General features: G+C 40.7%; 1 protein-coding gene across 5 annotated transcripts in view; it reads right to left on the bottom strand.

Moving 5' to 3' along the window:
- nap1l4b (nucleosome assembly protein 1-like 4b) overlaps positions 1-21,443 on the bottom strand; it is a 92,532-nt gene that overhangs the window by 62,335 nt on the left and 8,754 nt on the right. For all 5 annotated transcript variants that reach the window (XM_067993745.1, XM_067993741.1, XM_067993744.1 and 2 more), the window contains exons 2-4: positions 7,699-7,732; positions 5,335-5,402; positions 1,716-1,815 (exon numbers count right to left, since the gene is read on the bottom strand). In XM_067993745.1, coding sequence (XP_067849846.1) covers positions 1,716-1,815; positions 5,335-5,402; positions 7,699-7,715 — 185 coding nt within the window. In that variant the 5' untranslated portion in view covers positions 7,716-7,732. The remainder of the gene's footprint in view (positions 1-1,715; positions 1,816-5,334; positions 5,403-7,698; positions 7,733-21,443) is intronic.

Genomic DNA, 21,443 nt, shown 5'->3' with positions numbered 1-21,443 from the left:
CCTATTTTTAAATTTAATCTTTCTGTTCAGGTAACTCCTTCAGTTTTGCATTGTCGCATGAAATTGCAGAGAACTGTATCATACACTAAACATGTTATATTCCTGCAGCTAATCAGCAGTTGATTTCAGAGAGTAGTAATTAGGACCATCTTTCAGATGAAACGTTAAACCAAGACCCCGTCTACCTATAAGATCACATGGCAATTTTTGCTAAGAGCAGGGTGCTCTTCTGGTGTCTTGGTTAACATTCATTCCTCAACTAACACCACTAAAACAGATTAACTAGTCATTCATCTCATTGCTCTTTGTAGGTCCTTGTATCCACATTGGGGCCATATTTACCTATACAGCAACAGTGAGGACATTTCATTAAGTGATTCATCGATTATTTAGCACTTTTGGAGTGGCCTATGGTAATAAAAGGTGCTAGATAAATGCAAGTTCTGCAATACTTTCTTTAGTGCAAAACAACTTACTGCTCAACCCCCAAGTATTAGAGGTTAAGTAACGGTTGGAAAGAAGCAGCTTAATTTTGTTTTAATGAAAGTGAGGAGATTTTTTTTCCCCCAATAGTACAGGTTAGTTACTGCAATTCGTAAATCAGTAATTGTCTTACAATTGTAATAAAAAGCAAAGAATTGTTTTGGAAAAGCAACAGCAACATGGTGCAGTTTGAGGGGGTTGTGGGGGCACTAATATTTCTGTTCCAAAACTTTGCTCCTGGATTAGCTGGTAGTGATCAATTACCCCAATTTTAGTCATTTAACTTTAGAAACTCCTACAAGAAGTTGCCCTTAGGCAGGTCTGCCCCCCCGTCCAAATCCTAGGCTGCAGTCCCAGAATTGGATATGCCACCTTGTGGATTTCCAGCTGTTGTGGACAAATGTGCGAAAGATTCATCATGCAATTTGTAATTTTCACCCAGCTCATGTGGAACTGCATCACCAAGAATGTACAACAATAACCGAATTACATAGCAACCTGGTAGAAAAGGATCCTACAATTGGGCCTGGGAATTTATATCTCCTGTTGACAAATTCCATAGAAGAAAAAATGAAAGTTGTATTTTTCACATTTGAATTTTTGATTTGTCATTGATGTTTGCGCCACTTTGACGTTGAGCTCAAATATTAACCTCCGATATAACTCTCCATCAGGCGCAGAGCATGTTCAAGGTGCTCGTTAATGGAATCTCAAAAAACCTCCCGGGTGCAGTGCTATACCAACAACAGCTTCAGCAACTAAAAACTCACTATGGAGGGTGGGGGAAGGAAGAGAAAATCCTTTATAATCATGTAATCAAATGAAAAAAAACAAAGCTTGGGGGTGGGGGGAGGAATGAAGTTATTTGCATCCTAAATTTTATACAGTAGGTAAATATTAAAAGTTCTATTTGTGAGGCCTGTTCCTTCCATTGTGTGTAATATTTTACCTTGTGTTAGTCATGTGATATATTGGTTCAGTGAATTTCCTTATTATAGTAAACCACTGTTGCTTTTAGGCCACAATGGGCCCACTACAAAAAGGTTAAAGACCGCACTCCAGGTCCCAGGCTACCCGTAAGCAATGCCAGAGAATAACAAATTCAAAAGGAAACAAAGCACTAAGATTACATTATGATGCAATCGTTGCAACCAAACAAATTTTTTCTAGAGATTACAATCTGTGAGTTTAACTTTTAAGCAATCTTACTGTGTGCGCATTGCTGTACTCACGTTTCAATGTAGCTGGAAGGAGTGTGCGTGACACTGTCAAGTCTTTCCTGTAAAGCTGCTAAGACCTGTGGGTTCTGCATAACCTGGGCTGTCAGTTTAGCTGCAACACATGAAGAAGCATGGGGTCAGGATAATTGCATCTGTAACACAATCAACACCTGACAAAATCACAATTGGTTCCCATTTCAGTCCCTCTCTGCTTGATACAACAGGGTCGCAAATCTGCAGAAATCACATATAGCTCAACATCACAATTTGTCTTGTCCTTACCATATATTATCTAGTTTTTAATGCATTGTGATCAATGAGAAAAACTTAATTGATAATTCTGCTCAATCCTATTAACCCTGTCAATAGGCCCCAAGTCCAATTAATCTGGAATAGCCTCTTAGGAGCATACAAAAAAAGACCAGCTGGCCCAGGGAGACTGTCCCATACAGTCAAGTTGCAACTGATCACACAATTCCCAATGCCATCCACACTCAGCAACTACATAACCTCCTGCGAGAAGCAAATTTTTCTTTTAAACCCGAGGTCAATTCAGGGGGGGGGGGGGGGGGGGAAATCTGGGATATTACTCTCCAACCCCTAAAGGTGATCAAAATGAGTTCCAGATCCCTGTGACCACGAGGCACATCACCCCAAAATCTCACATATCTTTTGTACCCTGTGATATCAGCCACACCTAGGAACCTGCCCAAATCCCTTCTGAATGCTTGCAGCAAATCTGTGCTTAATGCACAAGCTGATCCATGACCCTCTGTGAAAAGGAAAACCTGCTGATATCTAATCTAGGTCTATGCTTATGTAACATACACATTTCCCTTGGTTCTTTGTCCCTGTGATATTGCAGTTGAAGCTATTTGGGTTCAAGTGGGTCAAGCTAATAGCCCCAAATTATGCATTGGCTCTGGTTACAGATAAGGGGCCCAAATAGCTTCAGCTAATGCCTTCATAAATCAATCGTCTTTGCCCTGGGCTGACTCTCTGCTAGTGAAACCCTTATCCATGCCTTTGTCACTGCCAGATTTGACTATTCCAATGTTCTCCCGGCCAACCTCACACTCTACCCTCTAAACTTCAGCTCATCCAAAACTCTGCTACTCATATCACAGCCCACACCATCCAGTTCACCTATCACCCCTGCTGGCCTGCATTAGCACCCGATTCCCCCAATGTCTCCAATTTAAAATTTCTCATCCTCATGTTTAAGTCCCTTCATGACCCTGCCTCTCCATATCCCTGTAACCTCCTCCAGCCCAACAACCTCCCCACAAACCCCCGAACTCTTTGTTCTTCCAACTCTGGCCTCGTGCATCCTCCCCTGTATCAGCTCCTCCTCCAGTCATGGAGAAGAGCCAAGGGTTGTCCTTGCCCTCCAGGATGATCCTGCAGTAGCAGGCTGAGCAGAGCGGTAATGCATGATATGGTCGAGTCAAATCTGTCCATGATTGACTGCATTTGCCATGTGTCAAGTTTTGACTTCAGGAAACCAAGATGGGAATTGTCCCACAGGAATGGCAGGGGTGGAAAGCAACAAGTGATTTAGTGGTAATGAGGTGTCGAAGGCAGAGTCAGGGGAGCAGTTCAACAGCAGCAAAGTACTGTAACAGGTGGCACCGAGAAGAGAGGAAGATGGGAGTTTAAGTGTGAATTAGTAAGGAAACTGAGGAAAAAGTTTTATCTACAGGCAGATGGCAAGAGTAGGGGAGCTGGGGGGTAAACAGGGAGAAGATGGTAATCAGAAACAGCTTTGTTAATGATAGAAGCACTTGAACGGCTAAACATTTTTTACACCAGAAAGTTTCATTAGTCATGTTACTAGAACTTTTAATCTCAAACACAAAGTATTTTTAAAGAAAAACCACAAAAACTGGAAAATTAAAAAAAAAACATAAAATGCTGACATAAGTCAGTCAGCATGAGAGATAAAGGAAAATTAACAGTTCAGGTGAAGCTCTTCATACGTATTTGCCCATTTTCTGTTTTTACTCTGTACAAAGGCAGAATTATTGCAGACTGCAGCTATATGAGATCATTTATTATAGCGACCACTTTAGCAAGTCAAGCATACTCCAGTGAACACCTTTCATCCAACGTTCCCAGACCTAGTAAAATAACAGAAACACACTGCATCCACATTATCTTTTACTGTGTACACTCAATAACTACTAATATCTAATTTTTTTTTGAAAAGGTAATTTGCTCCCTCGATGGCCTGGATGAAATTTAGACATCAACAGGGGTAGCAATAAGACTAAGGCAAACAAAGCAGAAAGTTTGAATTCCAAGTTTGTGTCGAGTTATCTACCCTCAACCCAGCAGCATGGTGGTGGTGGGCAGTACAATTTTCTCCAAGAAAGGGGGCAAAATTGAAGCTTTCATACTCATCATTCCCTAGTGACCCCTGCTGGAAAGTGTGCACGCGGGCATGATCAGGCTCAGCTGTGATGCCCTCCACATCATACAGCTTAACAACACTCATGGCCCAAGGCCACACAAAGAATGACCATTTAGGCAACATACAGCAAAGCTGCCACTATCCATGGAACTGTGCCCAGGAGTCAGCGCCTTCAAGTGAGAGAGGTAAAGTGAGAGAAAATAGGGAAAGTATTGTGCATTGTGGTCTCGCATCCAGAAGAAAAAGCGATGCATAATTGTTTTGGAAATAGCATTTCACATACGCACAGAATAGATGACTCATGCTGTTAAAATACTAACTATTTATTCTGTAATCTGTGATAAAATCTGCTCTGAGGTTAAAAGAACAGTCTGCAGATGAATCCACAGGAAATCAGTTTGGACAGTCTCAATCCAATAACCAGTGGGCATGAATCCACAACACAAAATTTGCCAAAATTTTTTTCACGTGGCAGAAATTTAGCAGTCTCACAAACTATGTCAGACAATTAAGGAAAAGAGAGACCACCGTTGGTGGGGTAGAAGCAGCTTGTTCTGAGACAATATTTCAGACAAATGGTTAGTGAAGGGAAGCCTTAAATTCATTTGGCTCACACCACATATCAGTAGCCAGAAGCCAACACTATAATCAAAGCAGAACCCACTTACTCAATCTTTCCCCACCTTAAATACTTCAAAAAATTAAAAGATTTAAGACTGCAATGACTTGACACAAGCAGTGTGCATTTTTTTTGAAGACAGACAAACCCACAGCTCAAATAAAGTTTAATTGTTATGTTACTCTTTTACTGATGCACAAACTCAATGTGCAGTCTATGAACATAAAACATTCATAAACAGCTTCAGTCTAAATTATTTGATGTCTGAAAAGGCATTTATTTTTTCAAAACCAAAACATGTTATGTAATGTTCCAGACTAGTTTGCTTGTCCCAATGGTACCTTGAGACTCTGCACACTGTCAGGGTTTAATATGGCACCAAAATGGAACCCCAAGTCTGAGGACTGACTGGAGGTTACGAATAGTACAAAATAGATGTACACAGAAGAGCCAGGCTAAATAATAAAGGAAAGGATACTAAAAGTTTATAACATTTCACTTTTACAATCTTTAATCCCATTTAAAAAGTTCTAGGTTACTAAATTGTTTGCAAAATCATTTAACATTTAAATACTCTATCTCATTGACAAGAACTGTACCTTTTCCTTTGCTCTCAGCTGGTTGTTTGTCTGACCCTAAAGGCTCTATGGAAGCATCATCCCCTTTACTGAAACACAAAACAGTATTGTCAGATGGGCTACAGATCAGTAGTAATGCAGGAGAGCTACCAAATACAACGGGAAGTGGATTTAACCAAGCCTTCCTTTTATCATGAGCAAGCAGTTTATGCAGAGAGAGCGAGCAGTGTTCCATGAAATACATTCCAACACAATACCCTCATTCAAAATCACAGTCACATACCAGCTTGGTCTAAATATTTTTAAAGATGGAAACAGATTGGGAGTAGATCTGGGATAAAAAATTATGCTCAATTCCTAATTTCAAAACTGTTTAAACTTAACATCTTAAAAAAAGTTTTGATTCCCCTCCCTCGTGATTATTAATTTTTTGAATACTTGTACGTTTAAGTGTTATAACGGCAATGAGGAAAGAGACTAGGAGGAATGGCCGAGAGGTGCCCAACTAGATAGGCCAGCTGTGGAAGTACGAGGGCAGGTTAGACCAACCGGGTACAGCATATGTGGATCTGTCCAGAGCTTCACGACAAGTGACTCAAAACAAATGCCTTGGTTTTGGAGCAACTTGTACATTAGTAGCATCACCACTGCCGCAGCCTCCTGCTGTAAATTACTTGATGAGACCAGCATGATAGCTAGAGCTAACTCCACACTGAAGTGCACCACCGGAATCCAGAAGGCCACAGGTATGATTCCCAGTCTGTGCTCAGGGAACATCTATGCTTAAAATCTTCCATATAGCATACATATCCCATAACACTTCCTTCCTTTAACATTATCCCATCATGCCGAAACTAACCCATTATGTGAAGGAGTCCTCCTAGCTCAGTCTTCAGGGTAGCCGACACTATTCTCCAAGTTCCATATACCCTAAAACTAAATATTGGCTTCCTTCCCCCCCCCCCCCCCCCCCCACAATGTTCACTCATGCCGCCTCTTCTCATGAACTGATGCCCTCTGCCACCTCCCGACTCCCTCCTGCTCAGTGAATTTTCTCCCCTTGCCACTCTCTCCTGTCACATTGCTCCCCAGTCCCATTTCAACCTTCTGTGCTCACTAATTCACCTCCATAAACATCTACTTTTGTGACCCAAGGACTGACCAAATCCTATAAACCTCTGACTGCAATTTTATTAAGACAGGGTGGGCATTTGTAGGTGCAGGCATGGATGGCCACAAATGACTTTCCTGGCAGAGCTGAAAGCCATATTTTTCTCATAATAAATAAAATGATATATTACAGTGTTAGATCTAGTTATGGATCCAAATGAATGCTGCCTAACACACACACACTTCTTTATTACACTTTTAAAAACTGATCTTCAATTCAGTCAGACTAACAACATATAATTAGTTCCATGCAAAGTTGAGATTATAAATACTAAATTCTTTCTATCACTAGCTCTAGTCAAACACATCGTAGGGTGGAATTAAGACGTTAAATATGTTTACCACAGCACCAAAATCAGAAGCATTTGTTTTAAGGGGGGTAAGGGGAGATTAGTTTTTGACATCATTCATAAAACCTCAGTAACTGTGTCACTGCCTTTAGTAGTACTAAGTGTCATTTGAAGCCCACCTCCCAGTTCCTCTGCAGCCCTCAACAGACTTGCTGCTCCGTGTGGCTCTGGGCCCCCATTCATAGAGTTCTCAGATGTTGGCTGAGCTAGGATTCAGTGCTGCTCTTTCTTCTTCCTTCAGTAAAAGGCAGCAAGGGAATGCTATTAAGAGGCAGGATTATTTTAGCTTCCGTGCAACAAGTGAGAAAGGCCCTAGTAAATAGTAAACTGGTCCTACAGTTTTTCCTTCCCCTCTTCCCTTTGGGAAGTAGCAGGCTTCCACTTGTCAAGGGCTCACATTGAAACATGACTGAAATCAAGAGTTCACTGTGTGGGGAAATTGCAGGCACAGATCCACATGATCATACTATGGGTCAACAAGTTGTCCCATTTCTGAGAGTGATGCTTCAGTAAGACGTTGGCTAGAATTGCTGCTTTCAACAAAAAGCCAGAGTAACACTAGTGTACAGGAACAATGAGTTTAAATGAAATCACCTGACATTACATAGTTCAGGACAATGCCCTATGCAGCTACTAAAGATGGAAATGGATTATAATCCAATCACTTTAGTACAGTAATCTGAATTAATTTATTGAATCCCACAACCTAAACTACATTCAATCACCAACAGTTATCCAACTACAAATTCTGTGGTAAAGTATTACATTTTGGGGAATATTTACTGCTGTTATTTTTAGCTTTTCCAAATTGAACTCCATGTTGTATAAATACAAGTGGCCAAGGTAACGCGTCAATTCGGATTACCTGTTCTTATCAGCCATCTTCCACGTTGATCCACCTAGAAAAAACATGAAAAGGTTAGTGCATTACTTCTATGGGTACATAACTACTCAAGTGCGGCATGATCATCTTCAGTCGTAATGCAATCTAATGAACAGGTGCTTGGTGGAGGCAAATTGATCATGAATGGGCAGGAAATTGAGCCCATAGTGGTCAGAAAAATTAAACGCTCCCCCAAAACTTAAATAATGTGGTTGAGGACTATGAAATTTTACACTTAACAGCTGCAGGGGAGAATACCTACTCTAAGGCAACATTTTTGCCTGTTTCTATAGATGTATCTTAGATGTCAAGTACAAATGGGAAATGAGAATTTAGGGATATATAGATTGAAATCCAGCATCTTGTTCTCATTGTTGATAATTGTAATACAACAGTTTTAAATGTAAATATCACACTGAATTCATTAAACAATTATAAAATGCTCAGCGAGAACTGAAAAAAATGTACTTTTCAATGCTCCTTTCATTAACCTGGAATAAATTGTGAAAGTGAATTACAAATTAAAAGGGCACCAACAGCATTCTCATTCTCAGAAACTGCATAAAATAGTCGTGTATAATGCACAGTAATCCACTTGTATTCTGCTTTCTTGAAGGCTTACGATTCCATAGGACCGGCAGGTGTCCTGTGCCTTGCCCAATTGCTCATTAAGCCACTGGAGAAGTTTAAAACATAAAATTAAACAGAAGCAAAAAGTTTTCCAATAACTTTACAGGAATGACAAATTAAAGTACAGTGCATTCTATGATCAGATCCACTTGCCTTATCAACAGTTCTCTGCAGCAGTCCATTATAGTTAGTTAGCAATTGGTTAAATTGATTAATTTATCAACTAGATGCAAGCTGATGTGTCCCTTGCAATAGCATTATATGCAATTTGATTAATTTATTTGGTTACATAGATAACAGTTGACACGGTTACAAAACACGTGGCAGAATACAATTATGGCCTGCACTAACTGGAAATAATCTATGTAAATTGAATGAGCATTACAGTCTAGGGCGGCTCTGCCCTACATCACCAAGAACAGATTAACTGGTGATTCATTCATTTGCTGTTTGTGGGGCCTTGCGTTGTGTAAATTAGCTGCCATGTTTGCTAAACAACAGTGTCTACATTTCAAAAGCAATCAACTGATTATGTTCCCGATGTCGAAGTGTTTCACAAAAAGGCACGACATAAATGCAGGATTCTTCATTCTGCGAGACGATGTCAATTTAATCAGGTGCCTTCAATATTTCATTTGTACAATATCGGCCTCCTCCCGATATCCCCACCATCACAGAAGAGAGTCTTCAGCCAATTCGATTCACTCCACGTGATATCAAGAAACGGCTGAGCGCACTGGATACAACAAAGACTATGGGCCCCGAAAACATCCCAGCTGTAGGGTTGAAGACTTGTGCTCCAGAACTAGCCTCTAGCCAAACTGTTCCAGTACAGCTACAACACAGGCATCTACCCGATGTGGAAAATTGCCCAGGTATGTCCTGTCCACAAAAAGCAGGACAAATCCAATCCAGCCAATTACCCCCCCATCAGTCTAGTCTCAATCATCAGCAAAGTGAGGGAAAGTGTCATCGACGTTGCTATCAAGCGGCACTTACTCACCAATAACCTGCTCACCGATGCTCAGTTTGGGTTTCCCCAGGACCACTTGGCTCCAGATCTCATTACAGCCTTGGTCCAAACATGAACAAAAGAAATGAATTCCAGAGGTGAGGCGAGAGTGACTGCCCTTGACATCAAGGCAGCATTTGACCGAGTGTGGCACCAAGGAGCACTAGTAAAATTGAAGTCAATGGGAATCAGGGGGAAAACTCTCCAGTGGTTGGAGTCATACCTAGCACAAAGGAAGATGGTAGTGGTTGTTGGAGGCCAATCAATTCAGCCCCAAGACATTGCTGCAGGGCAGTGTCCAAGGCCCAATTATCTTCAGCTGCTTCATCAATGACCTTCCCTCTATCATAAGGTCAGAAATGGGGATGATCGCTGATGATTGCAGTGTTCAGTTCCATTCGCAACCCCTCAAGATAATGAAGCAGTCTGTGCCCGCATGCAGCAAGACCTGGACAACATCCAGGATTGGGCGGATAAGTGGCAAGTAACATTCGCGCCAGACAATTGCCAGGCAATGACCTTTCCCAATGAGAGTCTAATCACCTCCCCATGACATTCAACGGCATTACCATCGCCGAATCCCCCACCATCAACATCCTGGAGGTCACCATTTACCAGAAACTTAACTGGACCAGCCACATAAATACTGTGGCTACAAGAGCAGGTCAGAAGATGGGTATTCTGCGGCGAGTGACTCACCCCCTGACTCCCCAAAAGCCTTTCCACCATCTGCAAGGCACAAGTCAGGAGTGTGATGGAATGCTCTCCACTTGCCTGGACGAGTGCAGCTCCAACAACACTCAAGAAGCTCGACACCATCCAGGACAAAGCAGCCCGCTTGATTGGCACCCCATCCACCTCCCTAAACATTCACTCCCTTCACCACCGGCGCACCGTGGCTGCAGTGTGTACCATCTACAGGATACACTGCAGCAACTCGCCAAGGCTTCTTCGACAGCACCTTCCAAACCCGCGACCTCTACCACGTAGAAGGACAAGAGCAGCAGGCACATGGGAACACCACCATCTGCACGTTCCCCTCCAATCACACGCCATCCCGACTTGGAAATATATCACCGTTCCTTCATTGTCACTGGGTCAAAATCCTGGAATTCCCTACCTAACCGCACTGTGGGAGAACCTTCACCACACGGACTGCAGCAGTTCAAGGCGGCGGCTCACGGCCACCTTCTCAAGGGCAATTAGGGATGGCCAATAAATGCTGGCCTTGCCAGCGATGCCCACATCCCATGAACGAATAATAAAAAAAGTACTTTGAACATTTAACTTAAAGATCAAGTGACAGACTAATTTCACTTCCATCACCCATTTACATTTTTTTTACCCAATTGTTTTCTCTTATTTCAGTTGCCATTTCTTTTATTAATGCTGCTTTTTTCACTTCTCCCATTTCGTATTATTTCTATCCTAAATGAAGCATTTCCAACACCTCCATTTTGAAGAAAATGTACGCCAAGTCTTTAAAAGCTATATTCCCTAACTAAACCTCAAGATTTTTTTTTGGGGGGGTGGGGTGAGTTAATTACCGCAGGTCACAGAGCTGGTGCAGGACAGTTCCCTTAAACAGACCAAGTCTATGAACAAAAACCTGCCCTCTTATTAATACTGTCTGTGGGATGTTATGCCATTGGACTACCAGCTCTCAACTATGGTATTGTTCCCCTTTTCTCCAAAAGATGGTAAACACTATTATGTCCAAAATAAAACCAGAATGATTTAAAAGTAATATAATGCAGAAGCAATAAGGCACAGCAAGAAACCAGTGGTATGCATAAAACAATTACGGTAAAATGGTCGAAAAAGTTACAACATCCTCTTTAGGACATATTTCTTGCCGTCTGTTAATCTGCAAAACTTTTAGATAAAGGCTTTGTAGACTTTGATACAATCAAATTTGTGAAAGATGCAATTCTTAAGTCTCATGCAGAACTGAACTGAAGATACAGAGATGTCTCCAATATACAGTCCAGACAAAACGCAAATGAACAAAGTTGTCACAATCAAATTCAAAGGTACAATGACAAACATCAAGCTTTCACCCTCATCCAAGTCTCGCATATCTGTAGGTCTTCAATTTCTGTTGATTTCTCATATTATGCCTCCTAATGTCTCATGCAACTATGAATTCTGCCATTTAATCATCTGCTTTCCACTCAAGCAGCATACTTGAAATATCAACTTGTCTGTTCTCTCCACAGATGTTGACTGACCCACTGAGTGTTTCCCACATTTTCTGTTTTTGTTTCTCATATTGTTAATGCTTTGACCAGGTATAATCTGCAACAAAACACAAGACAATGCAGATGCTGGAAAACAAAAGCAGATAATACTAGAAACACAATGCACGTCAGGCAGCATCTTTAGAGAGAACAAATTGACATTTCAGGCTTGCAGCCTTTATTAGAACTAGAAAATACTGCAGATGAACTGCATTTAGAAGGAACAGAACAAGGGTAAAGGAGAGAGAAAAAATAAAATCATAAAAGAAACATAGAAAATAGAAAATAGGAGCAAGAGTAGGCCATTTGGCCCTTCGGGCCTGCTCCGCCATTCAAAATGATCATGGCTGATCGTCAAACTCAGTACCCTGTTCCTGCTTTTTGCCCATATCCCTTGATCCCTTTAGCATTAAGAAATATATCTATCTCCTTCTTGAATATATCTAATGACTTGGCCTCCACTGCCTTCCGTGGTAGAGAATGCCACAGGTTTACCACCGAGTGAAGAAATTTCTCCTCAACTCTGTTCTAAATGTCATACCCATATCCTGAGACTGTGACCCCTGGTTCTGGACTCCCCAGCCACCGGGAACATCCTCCCTGCATCCAGTCTGTCTAGCCCTGTTAGAATTTTATATGTTTCGATGAGATCACCTCTCATTCTTCTAAACTTTAGTGAATATAGGCTGAGTCAACCCAATCTCTCCTCATAAGTCAGTCCTGCCATCCCAGGAATCAGTCTGGTAAACCTTCGTTGCACTCCCTCCATGGCAAGGACATCCTTCCTCAGAGAAGGATACCAAAACTGCACACAATACTCCAGATGTGGTCTCACCAAGGCCCTATATAACTGCAATAAGACATCCCTGCTCCTGTACTCAAATCCTCTTGCAATGAAGGCCAACATACCATTCGCCTTCCTAACTGCTTGCTTTCAGCGACTGGTGTACAAGGAGAAAAGAAACATAGAATGACCCATAAAGTACATAAGTGGAAATAGGAGATTGTTAAATGGCAAATGTGATATAAGCACGAGTCAACAGAAGGCATAATGATAGCAATCAAAGAAATAAAAAGACAAAGGTGGGACATAGAGTGTGCAAATAGCTTAAGGCATGGGGGATAGAGACGTGAAAGAGAAACATGAAAAACTGGCAAAGCTTCAGTGGCACAGGAGTCTGGTAGAAGAAAAAAAGATCACACCATGGGAACAAGCAGCCCATCCTGCCAGCACGGTGTTTCCCACCCCACTAACACTAGAACAAAGGAATCAGCCTTGGTTCAGTGGTAGCACTCTTGCCTGAGTCAGAAGTTTGTGGGTTCAAGCCCCACTCCAGGCATATAATCTAGGCTGACACTTCAGTGCAGTACTGAGGGAGCAATGCACTGTGAGATGCTGTCCTTCAAATGAGATGTTTAACTGTAAAAATTCCTATGGTACTATTTTGAAGAGGAGCGGATGAGTTCTCCCCAGTGCCTTGGTCAATACTTATCCCTCAACCAACATCTTTAAAATAGATTATCTGGTTTTCATATTGCTAGTTTTAGGACCCTGCTGTGCGCAAATTGGCTGCTGCATTTTCTACATTACTACAGTGACTACACTTCAAGAGTACTGGCTGTAAAGCACTTTGGGACACCCTGAGGTTCCCCCTGTGAAAGGTGCTATATAAATTCAATTTAACTATAAATAAATTTTCTTCCTCTGTATTTTGATTAGTTTATAGATCAAACAATCTGTCTTGCAGATAAGTGGGCTCCAGTGTCACTTAATTTTAGTGAAAAGCAGTTTTCACTTCAACTCGTCATTTCAGAAATATGATTTGAAATACAAGTTTTCTCTATTTGATTTGTCAAAAGCCTTGCTTTTATCTTCATTAGTACTACTTCGTTAGCAGGCAGCAATTCACCATCACTGAAACAGGTCTCCAACTGCATCATACTAAACTTCAGCTTCAGTCACCTTTGCGTATCAGTCATTGCTTAGCACAGATATTCAGAGGTAAAAGGTTTAGCACTGAGCTTGCACTAAACAGTGAGGGGAGTATAGGGAAGGAAGCAAGAAAGAAAGAGGAAAATTAGTCTCAAAAAGATGGAACACAATTACAGCAAGACCATTGAAAGTACAATTTCTGGTTTCTCTCTTTTACTGACTACCAACTTCACATTTAAGTCCATTGTATATATCTAGACACAGATGATGCCACTTCATGTATGGACACATTTCATTATTAGTAACGAGAAAGGTGGTCAAAACATGCAAATATACTTCGTAAAGCACAACCGTTCCAAACACCAAAAAACAAACAAATGGTCAAATTTCTAGACACTGAAGGCCAGAGAAACATTGTGCCATATCAAAATTTCCAATAGTTTTAATTTAAAAACTATTTTAAGTTCCACTGTTGCAAGTCCAGTGACATCACTGCATACAATTTGACATTTTCTCCCATCAGTGCAACAGATTCTCTCATTGTGATCAGCCCATACCACAGTATGGAATTCTGGGCAGTGGTAGCACTGTGTGCTTTCTGAACCTGGGAAAGCTGTCCCATGAGAAAGAAAAGATATAAAGAAACCAAGTGGCTGGGGAAGAAACAGTGGTGCAAATATCTTAAAAAGGTCTCAACCAGCCTGAGAAGCAGCTGACAGATAAGACATTTTGTTTGAGAGTTGATCAAGTGACCTACAGATAAGGCCCTTACCAAGATATCAAAACTTGGTTTTATGGCCTTATTTGTGTTTAACAGCATGTTAAGAGCTGCGAACAGATCAGGAAATTCTGGTCTCATCAAAACATGCAGCAATTTTGAACATATGCCAATTAAAATTGTAAGGAACTCGCATGACCGAGTTAACCCTTCTTAACTGGACACCAAAGTTTGAACACAGAAAAGAGGTGCCCATTTTCCGCCTATTGCCTCTGTAAAGTGCCTTGGGACGTTTTTCCTATGTTAAAGGAACTATCTAAATGTCATGTTATTGATACTCATGTTAGCCGACACCTAAAATGCAATACACGAAAACACCCTCCGCTTCACCAAAATGATGCTTTGTACACACTATTGATTTGGAACTATTTCATATTACAATACAGTAATTCGAAAGTTCAGTTACAATCTTAGATCTGAAGGCGCATCTACATTTATTTGTAGTTAGATATTCATGCACAATTCCTAAATCAACTATGTCCAATGCAGACTGTACCTGAACACTTGTCTAGTGTTAAGTGGAAACCCAGTGTCCCAGCATGACAGTGGGTGGAAAAACTTGTGGACAAGAGAAATCCCGTGGATATGATACATTTAGATTTCAACAAGGCTCCTGATATCGTGTCACAGAAGTGTTTCGTCCACAAGGTAGGAAGGCATGAATTTGGAGGCTTGCTTCAGAGGGTGGAAATTTTGCTAAACCAGAGAAAGCAAAAGGTTGTGATTGGAGCTGCATTGGCATGACATGAAGTCAGCAGTTGCCAGAGGAATCAGTATACTGCTGTTTATAGTGTATATGACTGATTTGAGTCTGGGGACAGAAACAAAGCTGTCTAGGTTAACAGGTGACATCAAATTCAGAGGAGTTTCAATCAATGGGGAATAAAAGTGGATCTGAATAGGTGGGAAGGTGGTTCGATGAGCACCAAGACACATTTAATCGCTGCAGTTCTAAACATAAAGACACTGTTTACATTGCTTGGCTCCTGTTTGGCCTGAAACTCTTACTATCCTGTTTAGGAGAGGGCCCTGTACATTCGTGAACACTGGAAGTTGCAAATCAGTCTCCCAAAAGTTGGAAATTTAAGTGTTTAGAAAGGGAAGGAGGGGAGAATCTCTGATCCCTCAACATTTAAGATTAGGTAGGTGTTCAAAGAGTTTGTGGTCTAAAGGACACCACCCCCGCCAAGCAACTTGAAAACCAAGTTTGGCACCACGCTGGATTGACACTTATGCAGTGTCAAACTGAAGCATTCTAGGACTACCCCCTCCAGGGAGTCTTACTCCATTTCACTCCAGATTTACAGTGCCAGTTTAACAGTGTAGCGGAAATCACTTTGCACCGATGCTAAACTAAGTGGATCTTAACCACAAGACAACACAAGAGAAGGATCTGGGAGTATTAGCTGATGGCTTACTGAAATCAACAGCACAATGTTCAGCAGTAATAAGGAAAGCGAACCAGATCTTTCAATGTATCGCCAGAGGAAGAGAGCATAAATCCCAGGAGGTGTTCATGAGCCTTTACACAGCAGTGGTATGGCTATACATGGTATGATATGAACAATTTTTATCACTGTACTACAGCAAGGATATCCAGGCATTGAACAGTGCAGAAACTTAGCTTGAGCCACCTGAGCTAGGAAAGGTTGAAAATCCTGGAACTGTTTACTCTGAAGGGAAAGCGTGAAGGCGGTATTCCAGTTTTCAAAATATTTTTATGCAAATAGATAAACTGAACCCTGATAATAAGTTTGAGATTGCCACAAACTCTAGAACCAGGGCTCAAACATCTAAGGGAAGGCAGACAGACAGTTTGGATTTAATTATTTTACGCAGAGGATGTGGAACCTGTGAAACAGACTTCCCAGGAAGGCAGTGGGGCAGATAAAGTGGAAAGATTTAAGGGAAAATTGGACAGAAATTTCAGAGAGTGAGCAATTGAGAGGCATCAGGTTTTGGAACCAGCCATTTGGATTACAGTCTTTTCTGGTCCTGTATTTTTTTATATCTTTCTAGTTAAGATATGCCTAAAAAAAGTAACATTCATTAAATTAACTGTATAATACATTAAGACTATACACATTGTAATTTACTAATGAATTTGAAGTACAAAATGTATTTTGAGAGAGTCTGCAGGTACACTACGTAGACACAGAAGTCCATTACATTTTCATTAGCTCTGAAAGCCATCTAGATCAACACTTTCATATAATCCAAATACTGTAAGTCTCAAAAATGTTAGATTGTCAAGTTGCTGCAAGTTCATTTTGTAAAAGCTTTTAAATATGTTTAAAATGAATGTTTCAGCAGTTTGCAAAGTACTCTGTGAGGGTTAATTATACGACACTTTCTGGGCATTTTCTCTTTCAGTAACTAACCCAAGGGGTTCACATTCAGAACCATGGTTACTGTATGTTCACTGTGGCTGAATCATTTTCCTCTAATCCCCACAGAACAATGTGGCCTTATGGAGTACAACAGCTTCATGCAATATTAAACCAAGTTAGTAAATTGCTAAAGACAGGGGCTGGCCCTAAACATTTCACTGCTTACTGAACTGTGATTCAGTAAACCATACGCTCTAGAGAGATGGAAAGACAGCGAGATTCCACTTGTCCCCTAGAAACTTTGTCTGATTATGTTAAATGCCATCCTAGTCTACTTGGACATCGCAATGAATGCTCCTATTAGGACAAACAATTTAGCAAGACACATTGCGCCAAAAATCATAGGCAGTTGTGAGGGATACTCTTTTCCAGGTGTGGAGTAGTCCTAGTCAGTTCCTCGCCTCAAGCATTTCAATTTGGATCAGCTGCATGTTTTAAAGTGCCACTGTTCTACCTCTCTCCTCCCATCATGTGGAACTGAAGTGTTAAGATTGAATTTTAAGCCTCACTTTTGTATTATATGATTGTGCTTATACAATGGTGGCTGCACCAAGGAAATTTCAACCTGGTACAGTAACTAGTTGACTGTACAGTCAGCAAACGCTGAGCTCTTCTCAGCAGCATTACTTAAAATTAGTGAGAATTAGGTAGCAGCAAGCAAAGTGTTGCCCAACTGTTGGACCTCGTGGTTATCATAATAGCTGGTCTTACACTCAACGCATGCTCTTCTCTGCATTACTTTAAAGAATGCCAGTGAAAAGAATGGAGTGCATGCAGAGTCTATAAGACTAACTGTTACAGTAACCAGCTGGTCCAATAGTTGGCAAAGGCAATGCTCACTGGCACCACTTTAATTCTGACTAATTTTAAACAGTATTGTGCAGCTGAGCACTTGAGAGCAAGACTAGATGATCACTGTACCAGCTGGAAACATCCTTCACCATTAGGTTACAGAATGCACAATAGTAGTACTTTAAAAACACACAGTTGATTAAAACTGAGGGATGTTGTACTATTACAGATAACTTGCTCTATGCATAGTGCACATCTTCAGTTACTTGGAGAGTTGTCTTATAGAATTAAGTATTCTTCCCTGGAGGATAAAGATGTTTTGTTGGCTCATGAGTACAATGTCAGAATGGTCAGGTTAACACAGTAAGTCCAAGACTGTATACATTTTGTAACGGTTCTTGAAGTTAGATCATCAAGTGAACAAAATAGTCATTCTATATACTGTAATTATATGTTCAAATAAAAAAAGTGCAAAATTGAGTTTTTTTAAAAAACATACAATTTACAGCAACCAGCCTGCAGTACACACTCAATCCCCATTTACCTTTAAATGTGCAGCCACTACTGCATAAACACAATCATACAGTACAAAAGTGAGGCTTAAAATTCAATCTTTACTCTTCAGTTTCCATCATTCCTCTAAAGAATCCTGAAGTAGACACTTGCATTTCTCTCTTTGGTCTAGGTCTTCTAGCTTCAGCACAATCCTTATCAGATCTCAAATTACAGAGGTACTGAGTTGTAAGCAGGATCTGTCTTCACATGAACAGCTGCTACTTTTACACACACAATTGCAGAACATGCTGCCCCTCAATTCTCAACATGCCATAAACATATATACGTCAGTATAATCTGCACTAAATCAGACAACCTTTGCCTGCACTAGGTCTATACCAGTGTTTGCCTCAGGAATACAACAGCATAGAAATGAACTAAACTACTAGGTTATCTTATGAGGAAAGGTTGGACAAGTTAGGCCTTTATACACTGGAGTTTAGAAGAATGAGGGGTGATCTTATTGAAACATATAAAGATCCTGAGGGGACTTGAAGGGGTAGATGCTGAGAGGATGTTTCCCCTTGTGGGAGAGATTAGAACTAGGGGCCACAGTTTAAAAAGGGGTCTCCCATTTAAGACGGAGATGAGGAGAAATTTTTTCTCTCAGTGTCGTGAATCTGTGGAACTCCCTTCCCCAGAGAGTGGTGGAGGCAGGGTTGTTGAATATTTTTAAGGCTGAGTTAGATAGATTCCTAGATAGAAGGGAGTCAAAGGTTATAGTAGGTAGACGGGAAAGTAGGATTGAAGTCACAATCAGATCAGCCATGGTCTTATCAAATGGCAGAGCAGGCTTGAGGGGTCGAATGGCCTACTCCTGCTCTTAATTCGTTCATACCCCTTATGACCATATTTTGCAGGAAGTCCAAAAACACTCCAAAAATATTTAGACAATTATGGTGAACTGGATATTGCACAGAAGCCAACATTCCATGAAAAACCAGCAAGAATATCCATAACATACACCAATTATCTTTCACTACAGTATTACAATTTCACAAACAAAATCAGATACTTCACTCATGCATGTTTTAACATCAACTCTTCCATTAATCAAAAGACTGAACAGGATTCCTTGCTGTATCTCAATTATGCATTTTACAAGAGTACTTCTAATCAGAACAAAATGTACGTTAATGGCACGAGAGCAAATAAGGTGGTTTTTGAGCAGCATCAACTCTTGGTGTTGGCAGATGAGCTGCCAAGTAGCAGGTCTCATTTTTAAAAGCAGACGCATTTCTGAGACGTTAGCTTGCTTGTGACAGGTAGCTGTTTGGTAGCCTAGTGGTTTTGGTAATGGATTAGCAACCCAGTCAGCTTCAGTTGAAATCACTACATAAAAAGTTGTGAAATTATTTTTTTTTAAAAATCTGATCATTTGAACTGGCACCAGAAAGTGACCATGAAAGCTGCCGGCTTGTCAAAAAAACCCAACAGGTTGACTAATGCCCTTAAGGGAAGGGAACCTGCCACCCCTACCAGGTCAGGCTTACATGTGACTTCAGTCGCACACTACATGGTTAACTCATGGCTAATACCCTCGAGGCACTTGAGGATGAGCAATAAACACTGCCTTGCCAGTGTCACCCACATCCCAAGAACAAAATTAATAAAAAAGATTTCTGGAACCACTGACAACTAGGAAAATTAGGCCAATTTTGGATGTGCACAGCACCAATTTTTATTAAGAGGGAACAATATGAATCGGCGACAAATTACAACTGAATCATTCACCACCCCTCCCTCCCCGTTTTTACATACTTCCTCCAGCTGCAAGGATAGGAGATACAAACTATACCCAGGTCTCGTGGTGCAGTGTGACCACTTGTTAGGAGATGCGGTGGTTACTTGCCTCAAAATTCTCTCTTGTCCACCTTCAATCAGCACCTCTGTTCCCCCATTTCCTAAATCAGTTTGGTTAAAATGCTGCAATGGGAGCCTTTCTGGATAAACTAAGGTAGTCTTCCTCATCTGCTTATTTTGTGAATGAACCACATGAGGAATTATGCACATGAACCCAAGCAATTATTTTACTTTTTCCTACATTGCTATTGATAATTTTGAAACATATTTAGAGAATTATTATATTGGGGGAAAAATTAATTTTTAAGCTCCCCTACTTGAAATTCAGGCAGTAAGTTGAAGGAACCTTTGGGAAAGACTATATTTGGAGCTCCAACCTGCAGTAGCATGCATGAAATATTCCCTCATAACCATGGTCTGCCACTCAAGTCTTCCATCAGTCACACTGCTGTGGGAAGACACTGTGCAAACAAAGGCATTTTGGCACAGGGAAAGGAAGAGTAGTAGTTAGCTGCTCACTCTCACGCACCTGCTGGCGTGGTTCTGGTTGAGGTCACATGATGCGTGACAAGAGGAAGTGGAAAAAAAACTATAAATAAGTAATTTTAGTTTCATAAAATATCGCTCATCTTCAGCCTGTCTGGTGTGTCCACCTCTGCTCCCAAAATGGTGGATGGTCTGCTTTAAGCTAATGCCAGCTGCCAGAAGGTGCTGGATGTTACTGGGGCACATCTTCACTCTCTTCTACAAGCAGACAGTGCAGCCTCTACTAGAGATCTCAACTTATGATCAGGAACTGAGCAAAGATTTAACCCACATCTGCTTTTTACAGTCATTCTCAGCATGCTCTAACATTTATCATGTCCCCTCCCTCCAGGGCAGAGAAAATGAACAGGGGCATATACCTGCACCCACAAAAAAATGATGCAAATGTAATTAACTACCAGTTTTTAAAATTAATACAATTAAGTTAATGTGCAAATGAGCACAAATCCTCGAGGAATTTCCATTTCTCTATTTTTTTCAGCACTTAACTTTAATTGCTATTGTAGCAGAGTCAAAAATATATTTGTGCACTACAGGACATAGTAATTACAGCTCATCGTGTCTATATTTTGGTACACTGTCAAAGTACAACATCTGATATTTTCCTCTTAAAAGTTCCTCTTCTACAGACTAAGTGAAGACCATGGCTTGTTTACATTTTAAGCTCATACAATCTTACAGTTTGCCTACCAATGCAGAGTAACCATACCAGACATGGTTTTTTTCCTATATGAATGTCTTAATTTTGTTTGAAAAATTTCTCCTGCTTATTCTACGTTTGCTACCAGGCATCCCCCTTCCTTGACTTTTTTGATCTTTCCCATTTCCTGTTCACAATCTCCTGTTCCCTATTCTCAATTTCTGTTCTATTTCTTTTTTTTGATCGGTTTCTTTTACTTCAGAATTTTATACTGGTGCACATTCTGAGCATTTCCAGAAGCATATACTGACACTAGCACATAGTTCCACATATTTATATCTCTTGGTGTTTCATGCCTTCATACAGCTTTCTAGACCTTTTCTTATTTCCTCTCTGCTCCATTTATTT

This window comes from Heptranchias perlo, chromosome 12, assembly GCF_035084215.1.
Source record: "Heptranchias perlo isolate sHepPer1 chromosome 12, sHepPer1.hap1, whole genome shotgun sequence".
Taxonomy (NCBI): Eukaryota; Metazoa; Chordata; class Chondrichthyes; order Hexanchiformes; family Hexanchidae; genus Heptranchias; species Heptranchias perlo.
The sequence above is the reverse complement of the archived record's forward strand: the minus strand, read 5'-3'. Positions and strand labels throughout refer to the sequence as shown.